This window comes from Chiloscyllium punctatum, chromosome 2 (assembly GCF_047496795.1).
Source record: "Chiloscyllium punctatum isolate Juve2018m chromosome 2, sChiPun1.3, whole genome shotgun sequence".
NCBI classification, from domain to species: Eukaryota; Metazoa; Chordata; class Chondrichthyes; order Orectolobiformes; family Hemiscylliidae; genus Chiloscyllium; species Chiloscyllium punctatum.
The window spans coordinates 82,651,259-82,675,114 of NC_092740.1; the positions used below are offsets into that span (position 1 = coordinate 82,651,259).

At 38.1% G+C, this 23,856-nt stretch overlaps 1 protein-coding gene across 2 annotated transcripts in view; it reads left to right on the top strand.

Annotated features, from left to right (window-relative positions):
* gramd2b (GRAM domain-containing protein 2B) overlaps positions 1 to 23,856 on the top strand; it is a 73,779-nt gene that overhangs the window by 33,450 nt on the left and 16,473 nt on the right. For both annotated transcript variants that reach the window (XM_072584694.1, XM_072584704.1), the window contains exons 3-11: positions 3,695 to 3,776; positions 7,802 to 7,871; positions 8,546 to 8,649; positions 9,146 to 9,241; positions 9,369 to 9,440; positions 14,037 to 14,117; positions 21,051 to 21,156; positions 23,006 to 23,122; positions 23,503 to 23,596. In XM_072584694.1, coding sequence (XP_072440795.1) covers positions 3,695 to 3,776; positions 7,802 to 7,871; positions 8,546 to 8,649; positions 9,146 to 9,241; positions 9,369 to 9,440; positions 14,037 to 14,117; positions 21,051 to 21,156; positions 23,006 to 23,122; positions 23,503 to 23,596 — 822 coding nt within the window. The remainder of the gene's footprint in view (positions 1 to 3,694; positions 3,777 to 7,801; positions 7,872 to 8,545; positions 8,650 to 9,145; positions 9,242 to 9,368; positions 9,441 to 14,036; positions 14,118 to 21,050; positions 21,157 to 23,005; positions 23,123 to 23,502; positions 23,597 to 23,856) is intronic.

Here is a 23,856-nt window from a genome sequence, read left to right on the forward strand (position 1 = left end):
GGAATTAGTTCTGTTGCGTACTTGCTTTGAAATTTGCAAACCAAGGTCATTTTCAACTTCTTCTAAACGAGTGAGAAAGTGGGGAACTAAAGCCCTGTTCAAAATAGCTCCGACAGCACAGCAGTTGCCTCTAATTAAGAACAGTGGCAAGAATGTGAAGCATGTGGATCATTTTGTATCTTGGGAGCCTTGTAGCAAAGGCATACAGACAATAAAATCTGTTAATGTCTTCAGTGTTTCAGGCCAGTTCAGCTGACTGAGGAAAAGAGTATTTGAGTGCCAGAATGTCAAAAACCTTGAGCTTAGTTGCAGTTATCAGTCAGCAATGATCCCTGAGCTCATATGTGCTTTGGAGAAATGGACATACTGCAGCAGGCACCTTTTTAAAGCCCTGGTGATGTCTCCAGCTGTACCTTTTTAAGTTCTCCAAATCCTATGCAAATACCCCAGTATCAAATGCTAATAACTCAAATTGGACACGTCAAGCTTCAGGCATACAAATTAGTTGAAAGTTATTTGGAGCCATGCAGAAATTTCCCAGAAAGACTGCAGACACACAATATAAGGATGCACCAAAGAAATCAAATATCCCTGTCATTTACTCAATTCCTCTCCTCTCTCCACAGAAGGGATGACTTTTTTTTAAAACATTTGGGTTTTTCTCTTTGAAAAAGGAAGTCCTGAAAACCATTCTCAGTAATTTATTCAGGCTGTGCAATCACATAGAAACATTTATTTTCTCTATTTGTGTAAAATTATTATTAGGGTTTCTTCTTTTAGACCGGGAGAGTGGCAAAGATACCAAGCAAGTAAATTTTTACTTGGGAATCCATAACTAAGATACAAGATATAAATAAGATATTGAACAGTCCATGTACTGGAAGGGTTCATGTTTTGGGGGACTTTGAGTTCAGGTTATAGCATCTTTTTTTTAAGGAAGCCGAGTTCAGTTAATGACCACTCAAGGACTACTTTTAACTGCTGCATCCTCTCTATCTCTTTTAATCCTGGAACACGGTTACCTAACAATGCTGTGTGGGAATACCTTCACAAGGATTTCAGCAACACATGATCACCTCCCTTGAGCGTATTTAGGAGTGAGTGATAAATGTTGACCTTGCCAGCAGTGTCCACATCCCATTAATGAACATTTTTTTAAAAAATCCTTGAAGCCCCTCAGACCAACAAGTGAGTGACTTTCCCATATACAGCATGTTCAGTTATGGATCCATCACCTAAGCAGAGATATTGCTTCATGCTGTAATGATTTTATTAATAAAATGTTGGAGCATTTTAATTTGGTGCCAGCCTACTGCCTTAATTCGAACTCGCACACTATTAGAATAAAAGTGATCATCCACTACTCCTCTGCACTGTCCCTAAAAAGTCACCTGAGGTCCGGAGTTTCTTACTCCAACTGCTCACCAGGATTTGTGGTGCCTTTTTATGGCTGCTGCTGTCCGCTGACTTCATGATGAACGGTGCAAGTTCCATTGTCTCCTGTAATGGTTTGTTACTTTGGCTAGAAGCTTCCCCAGCCTGTGTTTTTGTGCTTCCCTGAAGGTATATCTTCCTGTGGCTACCAGTGGGAAAAAAAATCAACAAAAGATTAACATTATTCTGAAGAGTAAATAGGGTCTTGGAAATATTTCATTCTCTGAATCAAAGTCAGGTGATCATGTCGACTTAAGAAGTTTATACGATGTCTGAAGTCATGGAACATACTGGAGAGCTGGGGTTTGGCTAATGATTGTGTCTGTGACCTTCTCTGCTCTCCTGAAAATAAAATAATATAAGATGTAAACCGGAGGTGGGAGCAGCCATCTCCAGTGCATACATGATGGGCTGATTGGCCTCCTTCTGACCTGTAGCAGTTGTGTGAAAGTTGTATTACACCTGTCCATCACTTACTGGCATTTGGTTTTCTTAAATGATATCACATTTTCTATGTAGAAATAAATTTTCAGTTTTTTTTTACATGAGTGACTTCCTGTAAAGATCATAAAATTGCAGTCTTCTAGATAGAAGTGACCCTCTTTTACCTCTTTCCCTGTCACCCCACCCCACCAATTCCCATGATTTAATATTAATTGGTATGACCTTTCTTAAACTCATCTAATTGCTCTTAAACAAACCGTTATGTTGATCTCCAATAGTGCTACCTCCCCAGTGTTCATTAACTCCATTGCCGATCGTCGCTGACTATTTATGTTTATATCTTGTGTCCTGCTACTGTAGTATTGGGCAAACATTTTACTGTTACATTTGTGATGCAGTGTTTTAAGTGAAATTTAGACATCTGATGACATTGCTAATGTGTTTCTGTATGCTGCTGTTCTGTTCATCTCCATGAACCCCTTCATCCTTTCTCTTTATGGGATTTATAGAAGTAATCTTTCTTTGGCGCTTTAATTTATTTCATCTAATTCAGATCATGCCTCTTTAATCTGTTTTAGTTATGTACTAGACTTGCATATCCATCATTATTCCCTTCATGTGTTCTACTGAAATGCTGATAAAATTTCTTCTAAGATCCATCTGTTCTCTTTCTTTGGTCTTCACAGTTTTATAAACCTCACTGTTAAGAGTGTTGTCCATGTTCACGTTAAAATTGCGTGTTCTCTGGAGGTACTACAACTTCTGTTTCCTGTATATTGATGAAATATTTACAAATATGTTGCCAGTAAGTGTACTGCCTCTTTCAACGGGTCATGCGTTGCATTTCACAACTCTGACTCCAGGTCACTTGTAGGTTTTGTTTTCTGCTTCATATTGAATTAATTGAAGCCACCTTGAAGTTTTACATCTTTTTGTGAAGCATGTCCTTGGGTAGCTTTATAGCACAAGTTTTTTGACTTTGAAAAGATCTCAAGGTATAGAAATAATTCCAAGTAGTTCAATTGGTACTTTTCCCCTCAGGGTCAACTTAACTTTGTGTTGTTAATGACATGTGAAACTAAAAAAACAACTTTATTTTTCCCCCCTGCTTTTCTGTCACTCACCTGAAATGTGCACCGAATTAATATTTGGCATTTCTACTACATAATAGTTCTGTACTGCCACAGCAGGCTCCAGATCGGAGATGTTAATTCTGATGTAATGGCTGTGACTTGAAATGTTAACTCTATACCTGACCTGAATATTTCAAAATATTTCTGAATTTTTTGTTCAATTTCAGGTTTCTAGCATACAGGCTTTTTAAAAAAATAATGCTTGCATTGATTTTATCAAGATAGCATGTTGTTTTGACAGGTGATCGGCTTTTCGTTTGTATTCTTCATTTTACGTGAATTCACCCAACTTCCCAAACACGTGAACTCTAACAGTGTGTTCTTTACGCCATTTGTATATTTGAAAGTTTTGAAGATGACCTTCATTTCCAATCCCTCTTTAAAGCAGACAGATTATTTTATTTCTCCCTATCATTTGTCCCAGCAATATTCTATTTTTAGTTTTTTATCACAGCAAAGAAAAACATCATTCTATTTCAAGCAATTTGGATAATCAAAAAATACGTCATGATTCTAACGCTACACTTTTGTTTTCTAGCTAAGACATAAGCTGGATTCTCTCCCGTAACAGTTACTAAGCTGTGGTGTTGTTTGCAATGCAGTTATTTTTTAAATCTGATTAAAAATTTCTTAAAGCTGTTAATTTCTTTTGGATATACTTTTTGAATTTTTTTGTTTTCCAGATCAAAGACTTATGATACGGTGTTTTCACCCAGTCCTACAGATTATGAAACAAAACCTGAAAGGAAAAAGTCCACCTCCAACGTGAGTATTTTAATGTGCTTATTTCTTTTTCTTTCCTTCACCTTTTGGTCTTTCTAGATTATGCAACTGCGTGGATAACTTGGCTAACCTATTTCTGAGCCTCTGCCACATATCTGAGCTTGAGTGCCAAGAGGTCTTTTGTACAAATCATCAGGTGGTAAAGTACACATTAAAATAGCTAGAGTGAAGTACTCAATAGACTGAGGAACAAACATTTATATCTACCAATTTTTATTTTGTTTTCAGCTGTACCTTTCAGTATGTCCATGACTTATTGTCCATTTACTGAAGTTAATAAGCTAATTGACCTGAGTCTGTCTTAATAGTAGCTACACACTTGGACATTGTCATAAATGGCTATGTTCAAACCTGGATTCAGTTTAGTGCTTCTATGATTTTTTTAAAAATGTATGCATTGAAGTATACACTATTTTACATTTTTTAAAAAGACTTCAGAAATGTGTGGATAATAATTCTATTTGATAGCCTTTCTGTTCTGAAACTGTCAGTTTAGCCTGGGCACATCTAAACCCCTCAATGGTTCAGACCTTGGAGCTAATTTTCAAGTAATTCCAAGGCCATTTCTTTTCATTGCTGGGCTGTTAAAAATAGAAATGTAACCTGATGGGGAACTGCAAGTTTCAGTTTTTTTTGGAATGTTATCCAAATCTAAATCCTGAGGAGCAACTTTTTCACGCAGAGGGTGGTACATGTATAAAATGAGCTGCCAGAGGATGTGGTGGAGGCTGGTACGATGGCAACATTGAAGAGGCATTTGGTTGGGTATATGAATAGGAAGGGTTTGGAGGGATATGGGCCGGGTGCTGGCAGGTGGGACTAGATTGGGTTGGGATATCTGGTTGGCCTGGACGGGTTGGACCGAAGGGTCCATTTCCATGCTGTACATCTCTATGACTCTGACTCTATAAATGCTTTCAGCAACTCTTTAAGTGAACATGGAATTTGCTGCAGCAGACTATTGCTCTATACATTCCAACTGAATATTTCCAATGTTTCAGTTCTGCCCCTTTCAGAAGCTACTGATCCATATTTGAGTTTCACTGGTGTCTTCAGATGGTTAAATGAACCAAGGAAACATTCATAATGACTTATGGTGTGGCTAAATGGCTATTGGAACAGGCATGAGAAGAAATGTCTTCACTCTTGAGTGGTGGGTCTGTAGACTTCTCTATCACAGAAAGTGGTTGTGTTCAAAACATTGCATATTCTCAAGGAGTTAAATATAGTTCTTGGGGCTGAAGGAATCAAAGGGTATGACTAAAAAGCATGAACAGGGTATTGAGTTGGATGATCAGCCATGATGATTTTGAATGAAGGGTTGAAAGGCCTATTGTTTTCCTAATTTCCTGTTTCTATATTTATATGTTGCAAAGTGACTGTCATTTGACAGTCTTACTTTTAAGGTCTACTAAGCCAGAGGCAGCAGTGGGGTTTTTATTCCTGGGGGAGAAAGACTGATCGTGCAGAATAAGTGATCGGAATGTGATCACTTAATGGTGTGTCTAACTGCCAGACTGGAGAGAACAGACAGTCCCACTGGGGTGGGAGTTGGGGAGGGAGGACATGGTGGCAGAGAATGTAATAAGTAAAGCTAAAAGAAAAGAAAGGAATGCAATTGGGTCCACAATCTGAAGCTGTTGAACTCCATATCAATTCCATCAGGTTGTAAAGTGCCTAGACTAATGATGTTGTTCCTCTAGTTTGTGCTCTTACTCGCTGGAGCATTGATGCCAAGGACAGACAAGTGGGCAAGTGAGATTTTTTTTGATCATTTAAGGTTAGGAAAATACCATTGAAATTGGAATATAAAGTACGGGGATTCTTTTTCACCTGTGTGGAAACAATGCTAGGGCCGTAATTCAGTTACCTTTCGAAACATGTTCTGAAATGCAAAACACAAATGGCATGGCACTTATGTGCTCTAGTATTATGTATGCCAGATCCCCTTGCATACACAGCAGAGCCAGCAGGTCCTCTAATCTGACTTGTGTGTGTTGTATTGCAATCCTGTTCGAGATCAAGAAAAGTTCAAATATCCAAACTTTATATGTCAACAGAAATTAAACAAAACGAGTGTCATAAACTTAAATAGCTGATAAAGATTTATACTGTAAGCCTAGTTGTACTTATTCTGCCCAAGAGTTTCCCTTCTTACATATCACAAGAATTTTAGAGGTTTTAATTTGCTTTACTATTCCTGGGACTAATCCAAAGTTCCAGAGGCCTGCAGCATAATTCATTCCAATTCTCCTCCGTATTCCAGCTTTCTCCAAGACATATGATGTTTTGTATGTTTCCTATGGGTTTTAACTAAGTGACTCTTCTTTTTTTTTCCCTTTTTTATAAAAACACATGATTGCAAACTTAATAGCAACTAGTTTATTGACAGAAAGTCAACTGCCTGATTGCATCCCTCCAAGTTAATTCTGGTATAAAAACTGATAAAGAAATTCAACAGGTTTGAAGGCAGCTGTGGAGAAATATGGTTTGGAGTCCAATGTAACTTCTTCAAAATTAACAAGTATGGGAAATGTGATTTTTTTTTTTACTTTACTAAATGGTGGGGAAGAGCATGCGAAAGGGACTATGGGAGAAGGATGATGGAGAGGGAACCTTGCCATGCAATTGAAGAGGTGTAATATTTGCTCTTTTGCCTTCACCCTCCTTACTCTCCAAGGCCCCAAGCGCATTCTCAAGGTGAAGCAACTTGTACCTCCTTCAATCCTCTCTCTCTTTTATTCTGTGCTCACAAACATTGTGGCGATGAAATGCAAACTGGAAGACCACTTGGCAGAACATCTCTGTCCACAGGCGTGTTTACAGCTTTTGGGTTCTATTTTCAGTTGCACCATCTTGCTCTTTACCTCACAACTCTGTTTTAGATCTGCAGCAAATTCCAGTAAAACCCAGCGCCAGGTGGTTGAACAGCAGTTCATTTTGATTTAGACACTTTTGCTATCTTGTGTACTCAACATTTGGTTTCGCAACTTCACACCATGAACTCTGCCCTCCATGTGTGGCAGTATTTGGGATATTCTCAAACAGAAATAGAAACTCATTCTTTTGTCTTCATTGCAAGTGTTTGATTTCATACCTGTTGTGATTAATTTATATTGTTAATAGATGTAATTGTCCTATTCCCTAACTTTGTCTATCAAGCTGCTTTCACTTTCCTTTTTTATATCTGGGAAATATACTTACAATACAAATCTTTTGTAGAAGTTAAGACTAGACCACCTGACTCCATTTAAGCTCCGACACTCTTATCAAATGGGTTTATAAGGTAAACAAAGGTTGGCTTTTAACTGTATTTAACTTCAGAATTGTTTGAATTGCATTCACCTGAAAATGCGTGCCAATTTATTTCCATTTATCTTTATCTTCCATTCCAAAAGCTGGAAATTCTATTCTAAGCTCACGAATCGTGAACTACAATTGTGTACAGCCTCCCAGGATCTGAGCTACTGAGAACTGATACAGAATACCTACTATTGCCAATTGGCTTAAGATCTGGTAACTGAAAGCAGAGGTCAAGTTTCACTAAGTTGCATGCTTTCACTAAACCATATGATATCAAAATACAGTGGGTGTTGGAGAACTGAAATTAGAGCAGAAAATGTTGGAAAAGCTCAAACGTCAGGTGACATCAATGGAGAAAGGAACAGTTGATATTTTGTGTCAATAGCCTTTCGTGAGAATTGAAACCATTTAGAGATGTGAAAGAGGAGCAAATGAACAACAGTGTCTGCAATATGATACCAAGCTGGCAGAAGTTTGATGCAAGATTAAAGGAAGTGGCAGTGGTAACTAAATCACTACAGAAAATTATGGGAACCAGTAAAATCTGCCATTCCCTTTAGTTATACAATAGAAATAAAACAGGAAAGCAGTGGAAATTATTATAACCAATTCTTCTTTACTTTCAAATATCCCTCTTTAACGTGGAGGGATGGAGAAAGATGATAAGTAAGTGATCATTTTTACTTTTCATTTTTTTTCATTAGCCTTCCAAGACTAACGCAACCTATCACAAGCTCTTTAAACACGTTGAAAAGGATGAACTATTAAAACAAAGTAAGTGGACAAGTCATTTGTGTCTTATGATTGATCTATCCTATGTCATAAATGCCTAACTTCTGTCTGTGATGGAGTCACGGTTCAGCACATATATACACCCTCTCATTGCAAGGTGAGATCAGTCCCTCCCTTCATGCTAACAAAAGACCAAATTGACAATGTTCATGTTTCTGTGTTGTCTTTTGGCTGTGTTGTCTTGTTATGCAGGCGCTGCACATTTTCTGATATCGTTTCTTAACTGTCCATTGTGAGCCTACACTGAGTTGATGCTTTTTTGATGGCTTAGTCAAATACTATGGGATCACAGATAACCCTCAGAGCTGAATTTGCTCAGCTGATGTCATTGGATAAGGCTTTGTATTGGCCGCCTTCCAACTCTCACTCCAAATTCAGTGGCACAATTTTGGTTCTCTCTTGTTACTCTAAGTTGGAACTATCTTGGAAGGAGCAGGAACTGAATAAGGGAATATTTCTGTGGATAAGCTCAGCCTGTCAGTGCAAAGATTCATCAACTGGGTGTCAGTGCTTTGGAAGTATTTGCACGTTTTAACAAAAATGGCCTCACTAGCTGTATCAAATTAAAATATTTTGGTGACTTAAGAATGGAAGCCTGAAAAGTAACTTTCTTTGCTGCAATTTTCACAGTTAAGATACTAGCACTTTTTTTTTAGGTTTTACATGTGCTCTACAAAAAGACATACTGTACCAAGGGAAACTGTATGTGTCTGAAAACTGGATTTGCTTTAATTCCAAAGTCTTTGGAAGAGATATTAAGGTTTGTACATTTCACTGGTTACTTGGTGGCAAAGGGATAGCTTTGTTGAAATGGACCATTATGATATTTTTAATTGGAAATTTACACCTTTTTTATCTTGAGTGGGAAATCTAGTGGTCTATTTGTTTCTGTAAAGGTGACCAAGGATTTAAGGATGGTTAAACCTTTTAGGTTTATAAAACTGAAACTGTTGCATTATCTCCATGTTTTAACGTGTTAAATTATAAACTGTCCATTAAAACTAGTTTACAACAAAACATTTGCTTCCAAGTTTTTAGCATTACCTTAGCTATCTGACTTGACAATAATAATGATTTCATCTCCGGTGATAAAAGAACTTTGATCTGTTCCCAGTCTGGAGTTTTGGTGGGATGGACAGACAGTTGGAAGCTTGTAAACTTTACCTGTGTTTTACAGTTTTAAAATTTAACAATGTACTTCCAAATTATCTTCTAAAAAATTATTTTCAATTAAGCATTTTTTTTTACAATTTTAGATTGCAATACCTGCCTTTTCCGTGACTCAAATTAAGAAACATAAAACTGCTTTACTCGTACCAAATGCTCTATGCATATCAACAGAACTTGAGAAAGTGAGTACCTAGTTATGCAATGAATCCTTGTACATCAAATTCTCCAGAGTATTTCACAGCATGGATAATTCGCCACCCAACGTAGCTGGAGTTTACTAATGCTATTTTAAACTCTGTTTTGTTGCAGTTTATGTTTGTTTCATTGCTCTCCAGGGATGCGACCTATAAGCTGCTTAAGTCTGTTTGCGTACATCTGGAGGTGAGTCCTAGTAATTAAAGTGAAGGGTAGTATCTAGATGATTTTTGGATTGAGTGTTTTTAAGAAGGTCAATCAGCCTGTATTGCACTGAATTATTTGACCTTTTTAATTCCGCTATTCTTGTGGTAAGTAAAGGAGAAAACCACCTTCTTTTGTCCCCCGGAATCCTAGTATTTGGGCAGCTTGCAAGTGTTGGACAGGCTGGAGTGGAGTAAAACCATTTTACTGCAGAATCTGTCAGCCTACAAGGCTTGGTTAATTGTTTGAAATGTGTTTAAAATCTTCCACTTTTTTTTTGGATGATTTTGATTTTGATTGTGCAATAGGTTTGTAACATGTTGCTCCATGAGCTTTATGAATTATAGTACACTTTCCAGTTGGGTGACAGGCACATCACAGACTATCTCTGACAACACTAGAATTTCCACCAAGGGTAGGAACCTTGCTGAACTCTGCCTGGAGTTCTGTTCACCAAGCCCCTGCCCCCACAGCCAGATTATCCAAACAGATGGCAGTCTGTTGGCTCCACATTTCCTACTTGCAGGACATGCTTGTGCATACCTGCAGTCAGCAAAAGTTGGTTGAAGTGCTAGACAGCATGTAAGTCCTGATGTCTCGGAGGAGACAATGCTGACCGTTGTTGAGATGATGGTTACTGAGATTGTAGCTGGTTGAGAGGGTGAAATGAGCTCGATGACAGCACCTTTGTAGCTACTGTCATACTTCCTGCTCTTCCCCTGAAATTATTCCTGCCTCCATTGCACATTTCTTTCTAATTTATGAGCATGCAGATGGTTTAAGCGCGCACCTTTTTTTTTTTTTTACTCCTCAAGGCAGTGAAAACTTCCCTATCTGCCCTCCTCTTTAGATACCTACAGAGTCCAACTTTGTCTAATAGTGGGCAGGCAGTAAGAAGACCACGATGAAGAAGTTACTGACTCCAATGACTACAGTCACTCACTTTGACACACTTGGGTACCAACTCAGATACTTGTATTGCATGCAACTTAAGGGATAGCATAGGGGCAGCCCTCATGGGTTGTTGACGTTGAGCACAAATGCTCTTCAGTCAGGGCATGGCAATGGCTTTGCAAGAATCTGAGCTCAAATTTGGAAGCAAAAGACTATGTATGACAGTTGACAGAGAAATGCTGATGGGTATGCAGAATGGAATGCTGGTGCACTGGGAAGCCTACTGGAAAGTATTCTATTCTGACAATGTGAAGCAGTCCAGCACTAATTTGGACTATGCTTTACATCAAGCTCAAAAACCTCCTTTCCAAAAATGGAAGTGTTTGGCCAATTTTATGGATCCAACCATAATCGGAAAGCTGTTCCACCAGAAGTCTGAGCACTACTGTGGAAGCTCAGGTTGATATCATGAAGACCAGTTTAGTGCCCTGCAATGTTAGACTGCTGTCACCATGGCTATGGATTCCAATATTCAGAGCACATTGCAAACTGTCATAATAGTTCTGCAATTTGGCTTGTGACAGATTATTAGTTTGTGAGGCACTGGCGTAAGTGTGGCAGTGGCTCCACGGAGCATGAATTTGTTGTCTTCTCTCGGGGTGTTGGCATTTAATTCTCCCATGTTTGCCAGTGTCTCTTGGCCAACTAACAGAGCGTGCTTCACCTACACTAAGATGAAGTCCACTCATGGCTATTCTAGGTGCATGGATATTTAAGTCCATCCTTTAAAGTCATTGCAGTTTCCTCCGCTCAAAAGTCAGCAGCCATACTATAGTTACTAGATTGTGTAGGAATGCTAGGACACACAAGAACAGGGTAAAGGATTACACAGGCTGATCATTGTATGCAATATCGATTAATTTCATTCATACATTGGATTTGAAATATTTTATGTTTAGTGTTTTTTTTAAATTTCCACATTGTGACCAACTAGATGTCTTGTTAATGCATTAAGAGGGCAAGGAAGACATTATGTCTGTTGCTGAAGTGAGTCACAGTTGTGTCATGTCTCTAAAGAATGATTTCAAACAACTCAGCTGGAAAGGGGTTATAAGGAATGACTTGCCTCTCACTCCTCTTCCTTCTCTATCTTCCGAGTTGCTCTTCAAATGGTGGAAGCATGGGTTGTTCCTGCATGATGCCAAAGTTGTACAGCAGGCAACAGACCACATCAAAACTCGACCCCCATTCTTCTGCAAACTGCAGGACTCCTTTAATGTACTTTACATGTCGGAAGCTTTGTTTCAGCATGAAACAAGACCTAAGAGTTACCTGACTTAGCATATTTTTAATGGAGTGGCACAGCTTTCATGTATTTATGCTATGCAAGAGAGTGTGGGTTATATGACAATTATCAACCACACAGTTGGTAGATAACTTGTCTAGTGGCCAATCTTTGCATGCTGATGTTATCATGTATTTGTTTTGCATACTTCGAGCAGTCATTCACACAGCACACCAAGCTCCCAAAATGACCTCCAGCCTGCCCCACCCCAAAAGTCTCCATGGGTCTTGGGTGCCATTACCACCACAGCACTAGCCGCTGTTCGTCAAACCTTTACACTGGCAGTCTAAAACAGGAACTGTTTGTTTTATGTTTTAACATAATTGGAATATTTAATTCAATATAAAGATCAATGTCTTCTTAAAAAGATTGACATACCTCAGTAATTTACTAGAAGGAACACACAAGTTATCACGTTTTAAGAGCATTATTGTAACAAACATTTGATTAAAAATTATATCAGTTATTAACTTGCATACTAAAGTTTTTATTTTTAAAAAGTCCTCATTTAACTTTTTAAAGTAACCAACAATCCTGCTTCACCGTTATATTTTACTCTCCTCTTTAAGTGGACAGCACATTCTCAGGAACCCATCCAAAACTGTTACCATCGTCCAGTAGATGACTTGCTTCATTTTTTTTCCCCAGTTGGATAACACAGCCACCTAACTGACTGAGAGACACCCAGAAGTTTCCACCCTATAGCTAAAGCCAGGCAAATCTTCCAGCTTCACTTACATCATCACAAATGTGTTTTCTTCAATATGTACGAGGGCTCCCAGCTGCATTCAGTACAATCCATCAGAGGTTGGCTGCCTCGATCACCCTCAATCAATGCTCACACGTGTTGCAGACTTATCTGCTTAGAAGTTCAGGAAATCTTAAAAAAAACTTGATATTACAATGGCTTTTTATTGTTTTATCCTTTTATCCTTCCCAATGATAATATGAATTACATGAGCCCCTATGTCAAAGTAGAAGTGCTGATTTGCTATTCTTTCAGTCCTCAATTCCGTGCTATCTTGCAATTATCTCAGCCATTTATAGTATAGCTGCTTAGGAAACCTGGCATTGCTAACAAGACTTGTACTAACAGTATACTCAGTTGTCACAGATTACCTTATTTACAACCTGCACCACCTCAGAGTCCTAGAGATGTACAGCATGGAAACAGACTCTTCGGTCCAATTCAATTATAGAATCCCTACAGTGCCAATACAACTAATCTAGTCCCATTTCCCAGCACTTGGCCTGTATCCCTCTAAACCATTCCTATTCATATAGCCATCCAGTTGCCTTTTAAATGTTGTGATTGTACCAGCCTCCACAACCTCCTCTGGCAGTTAATTCCATATTTGTACCACCCTCTGTGTGAGAAAGTCACCCCTTAGGTCCCTTTTTAAATATATCCCCTTCCACTCTAAACCTAAGCCCTCTAGTTTTGGACCAACTCTCATATCCCCTGCCGCCACCACCACCACCAATCCAAGGGAAAAGACCTTGTCTATTTACCCTATCCATGTATCTCATGATTTTATAAACCTCCAGAAGGTTCCCCCACAGCCTTCAATGCTCCGGGGCAAACCGTATCCTTTCACCATTTAAGGTTTGACAACCACTCCACCCAAGCTTATCGGCAGAGTCCAGAATGAGTCACTTGACCTCTTCAGTCTTCCAACTTATTTCAAGAAAGAAATCGTCCCAAAACACAATCTTTTAAACTTTCCGTTTCTGAAGAACAGTTGAGAAAGAAAAGTGAATGTGTTCTTTGTTTGATAGAGATCAAATAAAATCAAAACTAAATTCTCAAGCGCTTCAACTCTGGCTCTGAAAGTTTAAATTTTACTATATGGTTTGGGAGCATTGGCTTACAAATGTAATTAAAATCTTTTCAGTGAATGCACAAGCCCTAACTTAGTTTCTTTGTACTGAAGGGGTAATTGCATTATCACACTCTTCAGAATGCCAAGTCTTTTTCCAACTTACTGGCAAAACAAAGATTAATGGAGGAGCAGTAGGAACGGACAGTTTAAGTGTAACTAACTTTATAAACTGATGGCCTCTGTTATCTCCATTTCTAATAATAACATTTTAGATAACTTGCATTTTTCTCTATGAAATTGCAATAGACTTGCACCATGAAGGGTAAGGGTATGGCACTTCCATTATTTTGGCACCGCTGAAATAAATCAGCATTCAGCAATGTGGTTTTCTATCTAGCTTAGAGACCGGCTTCATCTGTACATAGCTAATCTTGGAAGAGTGTTGAAAAGTTCTACAGTGAATCCCAAATTCTGACCTTCTGTATTGCATTGTTCAACACTTCTTTTTTTTAATAGGACAGAACTGATGATATCAGCCCAAATCCATCCTCTCTTGAAAATAGTTTCAGAGCTGAACGTCCAACATCTTTGCCTCTGGTAAGTAGAGACTGATTACCACCTTTTGGTTTCTAAAAGACCTTTTTCTATTCTTTAGTATCATCATAAAATATATAATGAAGTTTAATTTTGCTCTGGTCACTCATTTATATTGACAAGTATCTATCTTGTCATTGTTATACACTGAGAATTTAAGACATGTATCCTTTTTAATGTGTAATTCATTTTCACAATCTTTCCAGTTGGGTAGCTACCAATTCAAACAAGCATTTCCAAAGTAGGTGTCAGAATTCCGTGTGAAGTTCCAAACTAAAATTTTGGGGTCATGAGCTCCAAGTTAGCAATGGCCAATGACCGTGAAAGGTTCATTTCCTAAAAGTGAAGTGCTTCACTGTTACTCCATAGAGAATTACAGCACAAAGGCAAATCCTTTGGTCCAGCTTGTCCATGCAAACCACGTGTCCTAAGTTAATCTAGTCCTGTCTGTTAATATTTGGGCACATAGCTCCTAAACCCATCCAGATGTCTTTCAAATGCTGTAGTTCTACCAACTTCCACCACTTTCTCTGGCAGCTCAATCCACATATGCCCACCTCTGTGAAAAAGTTGCCCCTTAGATCCCTTTTTATATCTTCTTTCCCCCCCCCCCCCCCCCCTCATCGAACCTATGCCATCTAATTCTATGCTCCCTTACCCTTTGGAAAAAGACCTTGACTATCTGCCCTATCCATGCCTGTCATGGTTTTACAAACATCTATAAGGTCAGGCCTCGGCCTCCATCGCCCCAGAGAAAATAGTCCCAGCATATTCTGCCTTTTCCCCATAGTTCAAACAGTCTAACCCCAGCATAATCCTTTTAAATCATTTCTGCACCTTTCAAGTTACATAAAATCTTTCCTACAGCGACCTGAATTGAATGCAATATTTCAAAAGTGGCCGAACCACTGTCCTGTATAGCCACAACATGATATCCCAACTCCAGTAAAATGTGACTGCCTGGAATCCATTGTTAGGCAAGGAAGTTGTTCAAAACCATTTCTATTTAACTTCCTGTGGTAAGTTCTCAAAATATTGAAGCATGGACAGATAATGCCAGGAATATTGGGTTTGTCATCTCCTGTGGCTTGATAACTGTCCCTAAAAAAACTGCAGTCCAAGCAAAATGTTTGGCTCCATTTGCCATCAGGAGAAAGAAAATCACTATTGTGTTATAACTTCACACCAAGCTCAGGACTAATGACGTAGGTTGCAATGTTTACAGTCCTGTATCACATCTGATCAAAATGATTGCAGGAATATCCAGTAGCTAGAAAGAAATACACACTTGTGGTGCCCATTAAATCAGAGGTCCTTATTTTGCTGGCAAAAACTGTATGTCTTCATAGTTAAGTTCACCAAGGGTGGGGGAAGGTTAAAGCAAACATCTAAAACCATAAATAGTGGGTTAACAGTCCTGTAAGAAGTGATGGTTACTTGATGCATATGAAGATATGGATTCTTTTTTTAACCCTGGAATATTCCTTTATAAAGTGCACCCTTTAATCAGAAACGTAAGTGCAATAACACGGGTCTAATTCCATTGTACCACATAGCGGGATCAAAAAAGTTTTTTTTTCTCTCCAGCCTTTCTTCATTCAAGCATAGTCCTTTTTGTCAGTGTCAGCCTGTTTATTTGTTTGTGATATAACTTTCAGGTGCATTAGAGTTAATCTATACAGAATTGAAATGAGCTTTTTTCCTTTATGGTAATGTCAATGGATGTCCTTTTGAGCAAGAGATGAAGCAACAGCTTAGTGGTATTATCCCTGGACAGTTAATCTGGAGACCCAGGTAATGTTCAAATTCCAGTGGTGGAACTTGAATTCACTTTTTAAAAAAATTGGAATTCTGATGATGGTCATTACTGATTGTTGGAAAAACCCATCTGGTTCACTAATGTCCTTTTTAGGGAAAGAAATTGCCATCCTTACCTGCTCTGGCCGACATGTGACTCCAGATCCATGGCAATGTGGTTGAGTCTTAACTACTGTCTGGACAGTTCAGGTTGGGCAATAAATGCTGGGCCAGGCAGCGATGCCTACATCCTGTGAATGAATTTTTTAAAAGGTGAAAAATAGTAAAACAAAATACTGCTGGAAAGTATGTGTGGGAGGCAACTAACCAGCTGTTATTTTTTTCAAAAATGCAGTGACATTCATTGATAGAAGATATCTTTGGCAGATATGGCATCTGTTGCTGTGGAAAGTATAATCAGCACAGATAGAAAACATTTTAATACCATTGGAATAACTTAGATAAGGAAAATCCTAGCTTAAACTCCTATCTATTGTGTGGTACAGTCTACTAACAATTTCTTCATGATTCTCTTGTTTTTAGAAGGATTCATCCAATTCTTTAAGATGGCAAAACTGAATAGGGTGCTTTTTGTTTTAAGGAAAAACAAATTCAGATCATTTAAAATAAGAGCTAGCAATGGTGGTGGTGTTTGCTCTGATTACAATAAATTCTTAGAAGCCTGAGTTTTGAGCAGCACTTTGATCAATCAAGGGTGTGTAACACCATAAATACATTCAGCATTTCTCAGATAATTGCAGATACTGAGTGAAAGCCAAGCACGTCCCATTAATTAAAACATGGAAGTGAACACAAAGTCTGTAGTTCCTTCCATCAGCACTGCTAACTTGAAGCTTGAAAGCTGAGATGTAGGATGACTGATAATTGATAAATAAAAGCTGATTCACAGAACACTTTTATTTTTTCCCTAGGAAACCAGAAAATGGGGGGGGGGGGGTGGGGCATCTGCACTGTCAACACAGTACAAGTGGGCAGAGCATCTACATAAATGCAGACTTTATAGACTATCCTGTCTGCTGGGAATAACAATGAAAACGTACTGAAAATCTCAGATTGTACTAAGCACTAATATGTTATGACCAAATGGTGAACTATGAATCAGTTCGCCTCTTTTCAACCCCCTCACAGCAAAGGCTTGTGAAAAGCTGCATGCTAAGACCATTTCTCCAATTAAAATGGTATTGAGTTGTTTGAAGTGTAAAAAAATAAGGAGTTGATTTAAAGGTTAGCTTGAACTAATTCTGAAGGGAAAAAAATAATGAGGACATAGCATCAAGTATGTAGATTTGCACACTGTCAAGCACAAACTGAAGATAAAAGAATATATAGTTTAGTCGTTGGAGTATTCTTGAGGTGTAAAGATGGTTGATTGATGTTTGGAACTGTCAGCAGCTGAGAAAATTGTAGTTACCTTTTTAAGTTCTTGCTTTCCTGGAGTTTCATTCCAGTCAGTGTTATGCCTGGCTTTTTATCTTGAAAGGCAGAGAGAGAAAGTGAGAGAGACCAAGCTTTCTGCAGTCAAAAATGTATTCTGTCTGCGGCCATGGTGAGAACTTCTTCCTGCAATAGCAGTTTATTTTGTATAATGAATCTGTAGGTGATGTTTCAATGCCAACATGTGAAGATGCTTGAAATGGTCTAAGTCAAGTAGAAGATGAGGATTTTTGTTTTCATTCCTCCCAGGGTGTGATTCCTGGTTTTAGTAGCTCTGTTAATTTCAGAACAGTTTTTATTTTTACCTCTGATTTTAGCACTCTTGGCAATCCTGTATTGATCAAGTGATGTCTGTGGTCATTTCAAGTTGGTGTTTTCAGTTCTTTTTTAGTACGAATTTCAGTGATAGAATTCAAGGTCAGAAGTCCACATTTAATATTGTGATGTAATAGTTGGCCTTGAGGCAAAAGAAAATATGATTACTGGATGACAATTTGTGTAAATGGGCAGAGAGGAGTTGAGAAAAAGGTGAATACCATCCAGAAAAGTCTTTTGTCCAAACGTGTTAAAGTGAACTTTATGCAGAACAAATAATTGTGCTATCCAATGGAGACAATTGCTTGTGCTAATACGTGGATGTTGTTTTGCTCTGAGGATATATTATAACATGGTGTACAAGCTAAAACTGCAGTTAAATTGGAAGCTAGTGTTTCTTCTATGAATAGCATACACCAGGGGTGAAAGATTTAATGTTTGACCAGGCAGGTGTGTCTGATGAAATTCTAACTGACTCTGTGTGCGTACTTAAACCAGAAAGTCCTCTTCCAGTAACTTTGGATTGATGGTCAAAAACTTTCATTCTCACTTAATAAATAAATGTTAAGAATGTGGTTAATTTGCTAGTCTCGAGCGCATGGTGTTGGAAAAGCAGGTCAGGCAACATCCGAGGAGCAGGAGAATCGACGTTTTGGGTATAAGCCCTTCATCAGGAATGAATCTCGTTCCTGCTGAAGGTCTTCTACCTGAAACGTCGATTCTTCTGCTCCTTGGATGCTGCCTGACGTGCTATACTTTTCTAGGAGAAAGTGCGGACTGCAGATGCTGGAGATCAGAGCTGAAAATGTGTTGCTGGAAAAGCGCAGCAGGTCAGGCAGCATCCAAGGAGCAGGAGAATCGACGTTTCGGGCATGAGCCCTTCTTCAGGACCACACTTTTCCAGCACCACACTTTAACTCTGATGTCCCGCATCTGCATTCCTCACTTGCTATTAATTTTCTAGTCTATAAGATGAGACTGGCAACCTAAGTGTGCCAGTTAACTATTAGAATTCCAAACCCAGACTGGCTAGATTTCACTGGACATGTATTCGTTTGTAATAATATTTAATGTATCTGGTCTATTCCTACCTATTTACTGTGAATTAATTTTAAACTAGTACAGTGTCCCTTGCTCCAGCCCGTCTATAAATGCTTCCAACTGTTTTTCTTTGCAGTTGTGCATGACCAGTGATTCCAGGGTGGAGAAGAAATTAAATGATACATAGTTGTAGGATTAATTTAGCATTGATCCAACAAAAGGCAGCTCAAATGTGTTGCTTTCTCCCAGGTTAACATCTTTGCCACATTCTTTTTCTTTCTGCCTTGTATTCTTGCTTCACAAAATTATGTAATCTGTAGGAACTACTTTGAACCTAAAGGGTCATGTTTTAAAATTGTATAAAAACTAATGACCCTGCTCCTAGGCTCCATGGCAAATGCAGGGCTGGATATTAGTGTAAATGGAACTCTACCATTTGATATATTCCCGCAGCTTCCCCTCAAATCTCAGTTGCAACTTCCTTTGATTGCAAGCATGTTTCTATCAAAATGTCTATTGACACTAGTTGGAATTGGGAAGGACTTTGGTCATAATCACAGCAAAGAGTCTATTTTGCCCAGTCTATTTTGAGAGAGTCCATTGAAAGATCAGAGTGGACGTTTCTGGAGCCAAGTGGAGAGCAGGCTATATTAGACATGATCTTCTAAACCAAGATAGGATTGGTTAATGATCTATTTGAAGACAACCATCATGTGTTTGAGTTTTGCATTCAGTTTGACAAAGAAGAGTATATCCAAGACTAGTATCTAAAATAAGGACAATTATAAAGTTATGAATGTTGAGTTATCTCAGGAAACCTGAAAAATTAAGTTGATGATAGGCCAATAGTGATATAGTAGACACTTTAAGGGATTACAAAAAAGTTTGGAAGGTTAGTGAACAATGCCCACTGTTCAGGTGGGCAGAGCATTGGCAAATAAAATTCAACCCAATTAAGTGCAAGGTAGTGCACTTGGAGGGTTAGGGATTACACTGTAAATGGCAGAATACTATAATGTTCTGAAGATCTAAGGAATCTTGGTTTGCATGTTCATACATCACTGCTACCTTCAAGGGAGGTAGACAAGGTGCTCAAGGAAGCATGTGGGATACTTGCCTCTACAAACTAAAGCATAGAATACAAAATCAAAGAAGTTTTGCTTGAACAGCATAAAATGCTGGTTAGGTCACAACTGGAATATGGCAAACAGCCTGACCACAATTATGATTGAGAGGGTACATGTAGGAGAATGAGTAATTGTCTATACAGGCAAGAAGAATTTTTAAGAAATAAACTAAAAGGAGAGAGTTAAGAGATGATCCAGGATCTGGATATCTTAGTGCATAAATTACAAAAAGTTAGTATGATGGTACAGCAATTCATTAGGAATGCTGATGGAATATTATTGTTCATTGCTGGGAGTATTGAATTCAAAATCCTATACTGCAGGGCTACTAAGTAGAGGGTAGGAGTTTTTATTTAAGGAGGATATAATGCATTGGAAGCAGTTAAGTGAAGAATTATTAGACTAACTCCTGGAATGGAGTGGGTTTCTCTTATAAGGAAGGTTTGGACAAGCTAGGCTTATACCCACTGGAGTTTAGAAAGTAAGAGGTGACATAATTGAATCATATGATCTTGACAGGATGAACATGCAAAGGATTTTTACACTTGTGGGAGAATGTAGAACACTGTTTAAAAATGAGGGATTACCCATTTATGTCAGAAATGAGGACAAATATTTTGATTGAGGGTTGGTGGTCTTTGGTAGAAACAGAGATTTTGAATTCTTTTAAGGCAACGTAGATGAATCCTTAATAAGCAAGAGGAGATGAAAAGATATTAGGGTGGGGGGAAGAGGGCGGAATGAAGTGAGAGTCAAATGAACTGTAATTGTATTGAATGGTGGAGCAGACTGAAGGATCTGAAAGGCTTGCTCATTCTCCTAATGGTATTTTTGTATGTAAAAGTAGAGTTATTGCACCAGCAAGTTAGTGTGTGGAGGATAGTTGTATATGGGTTTTGCATAATCCATCCCAGTCACTTTTAACAGTAGGATCTTGAGAAGGGATTGACAGAAGATTTACCAAACCATCCCATATCTGGTTGGGAATAGTCATGTCCCTAATGTGCAATTGGGTTCCAAGTACACAAAATGATGAAAATTGAGAAGCTAGTCACTAGTTTGAAAATGGAAAGTAGTTATTCTAAGCATGTTCCTTGCGTTGCACCTTTTTTTTTGAAAAGGACAGATTTATGTAAATGTGTGTGTATATGGTTATCAAGCAAGCTATAATTTTGTCTTTTTCTTTTAAACAAAACAATAGGATTTCAATATTGAAGATTTGACTGACCTTGCAGTGTGTCGACGACGAGAGTTGGAGCAATCTAGTAGCTCTGGGTCTCAAACTCCAGAGTCTGAAAATTCTCAAGGTCGGTTTGTCTTATTAATTTTGAATTGAATTTATTGTCGCATACTGAGGCACAGTGAAAACCTCTTGTCTTTTCTAATTTATAGAAGTAGTGTTATTTTGATCATTTAGTGGTCAATTCAACATTTTCAAATATATCTGCATTTAATTTTAGCAAGATCATTTGTGACCTTGAGTGACGTATTGGCTTTCTAGAATCCAAAATATGTCTGTTATTTTTAAAAATCAGGTAGATTTTGTTGATACATAAATAAAGTCAACCTGGTTGACTTGAAAGGGTTTCAAAAAGATTTACAAGGATGTTGCCAGAATTGGAGGATTCGAGCTATGGGGAGAGGCTGAACAGGGTGGGACTGTTTTCCCTGGAGCATTGGAGACTGAGGGTTGACCTTATAGAGGTTTACAAAATTGAGGGGAATGGATAGGATAAATAGACAAAGTCTTTTCTCTGGGGTCAGGGAGTCCAGAACTAGAGGGCATAGGTTTAGGGTGAGAGGGGAAAGATATAAAAGAGACCTACGGGGCAATTTTTTCACACACAGGTTGGTACGTGTATGGAATGAGCTGCCAGAGGAAGTGGTGGAGGCTGGCACAATGGCAATATTTAAGAGATATTTGGATGGGTATATGAATAGGAAGGGTTTGGAGGGATATGGGCCAGGTGCTAGCAGGTGGGACTAGATTGGGTTGGGATATCTGGTCAGCATGGATGGGTTGGACCGAAGGATCTGTTTCCATGCTGTACATCTCTGTGACTCTATGGTTATTCAAAATGTATATTAGAATCTCTAATTAGCCACATGATATGGTGAAATTGCATTTAATAGTTTTTAAATTTCATGATGAATCAAAATGCCATGAATGATAATATTGTCCCTTTTTAAGAGGTTATTTTGTCTTGGTTCTTGTTTTTTTTTGAAGAGTGGTTGCAGAGGTACTGAGCTAAAAGTAAACCATTTAAAAGGCCTTGGGTTTTTTTGGAAGTTGAAACAATTTAAGCAGCCTGGGTGTGGCCAGCTCTCTCAGACCAGACTATCTTGTTTTGTTTTTAGTTTATGGTTTTGTGTTAGTCTCAAGAGTTGAAAGCTTCAGTGAATGTCTCCTAGCTGCTACTATCTCTGAATTTTATCTTAATGTTTTCTTCCTCCTGGATTGGAGAACTGCATGAGAGAATCTGTATTTGAATTTATCTTTTTACTGAGGAGTGTGTTTCTGTGATGTTATTATATTGAAACCGGTAAATAGTAATAGGTACTGTATCTATTATTTGGTTAAGTTTTCCAATAGTTAAGTTATTCTAAATTCCTCTTTCGTTTGTATTTTAACTATAGTGTTTAAATAAATTGTGTTTTAATGTCTTGTAGCATAACGACCAGTAGCATGGAACACGGTACTTCACGCTATCTTTTAAAACCAGAAAAGTTAGGGTCTAGGCTACCTTTAAAATATACTGAGGGAGCCTGATCTGCTCCATAACATGTGAAACAATATACTGAGCACTAGACTGATGTCAGAGCGTGTGCATTATTTTAAAAACATACAAAGAGATGGAAAATATGAATGTTGTGTTTTATAATACCTATTACAATTAAAGAGTTCATAATTGGGTAAACGTCAGTTACTTGGAATTGGATGATATATAATATTTACAGAAACATTGTGAAAGTGCATAATGTTAATTAACTTGGCCAGTAACACCTTGAATTAACAATCTGAGTGTGTTAACCAAATGCTTCATTGCTACACTGTCAGTCTTGTTAAAAATGTCACTCTGAACTGTGAAGTTGAGCATTTGGCTTAGTGACATTCTAGTTCAAATATGTTGGAATAATTAACTTTGTCATTAACAGAGTTTAGTACAACCCAAACGTTATTGAATATTGCAAAGAATGATGATATTCCAGTGCTTGCTGATGTTCACATAAAAGAAGTACCAGAGATAAAGAGAAGGACCTGTCACGATGATAGTAAGTAACAGCGCTTGCAATATACAAATTGGTAGCCAGAAATCATGCAAAAAGGCTGCAATAATTCAGAGTTCTTGAACACTGTAAAATTGTTTCTCTAATGCTTTGGAGGTTTTATTTAGCAGCCAAGAGCAAAGCCTAGTGAGAGAGTATTTATAATTTTTCCATTGCTCCTTCATAACTTGCTTTCTGATTCAAAGAAACCACAAGCTGCCTCAACATTTTGGGAGTGAGGGATAAAAAGCTGCTTTTTGTTACTTTGACTGTAACTACTTTAACGGAAGGAAAATGATCAGTAATTACTTTCTTTCTATGGTCTGCTTGCCTCTGCAATTGTTTTTATTTGGAAAAAAAATTGATCTGGTACTTTACACTTGCAGGACATTCCTTGGTTTGGGGATTATTACACAGAGTGAAATCTAATGGTGTCCAATATCTTTCGGTGAATACCTTACTGGTGCTCTATCTGATTATGTAAGTGCTATATTGAATTACTTAAAGACTAAAATTTCAGAGCTGCTCATTGATATAGTTTGCACATGTTGTTAATGATTCCAGTACCTTTATTCCCAAGAAGGTAAACCTACCTAGTTGAATTTAATATTGGCCTAAAACCATAACTGAGAGAAATTCCGAGAAGGAACTTCGCATTACTAGCAATCAGACAAGGTTCTGCAATGAATACACTCCCTGCTAGGAATTTTCAGACAATTGAAGTAGTCTATTATAAGGAC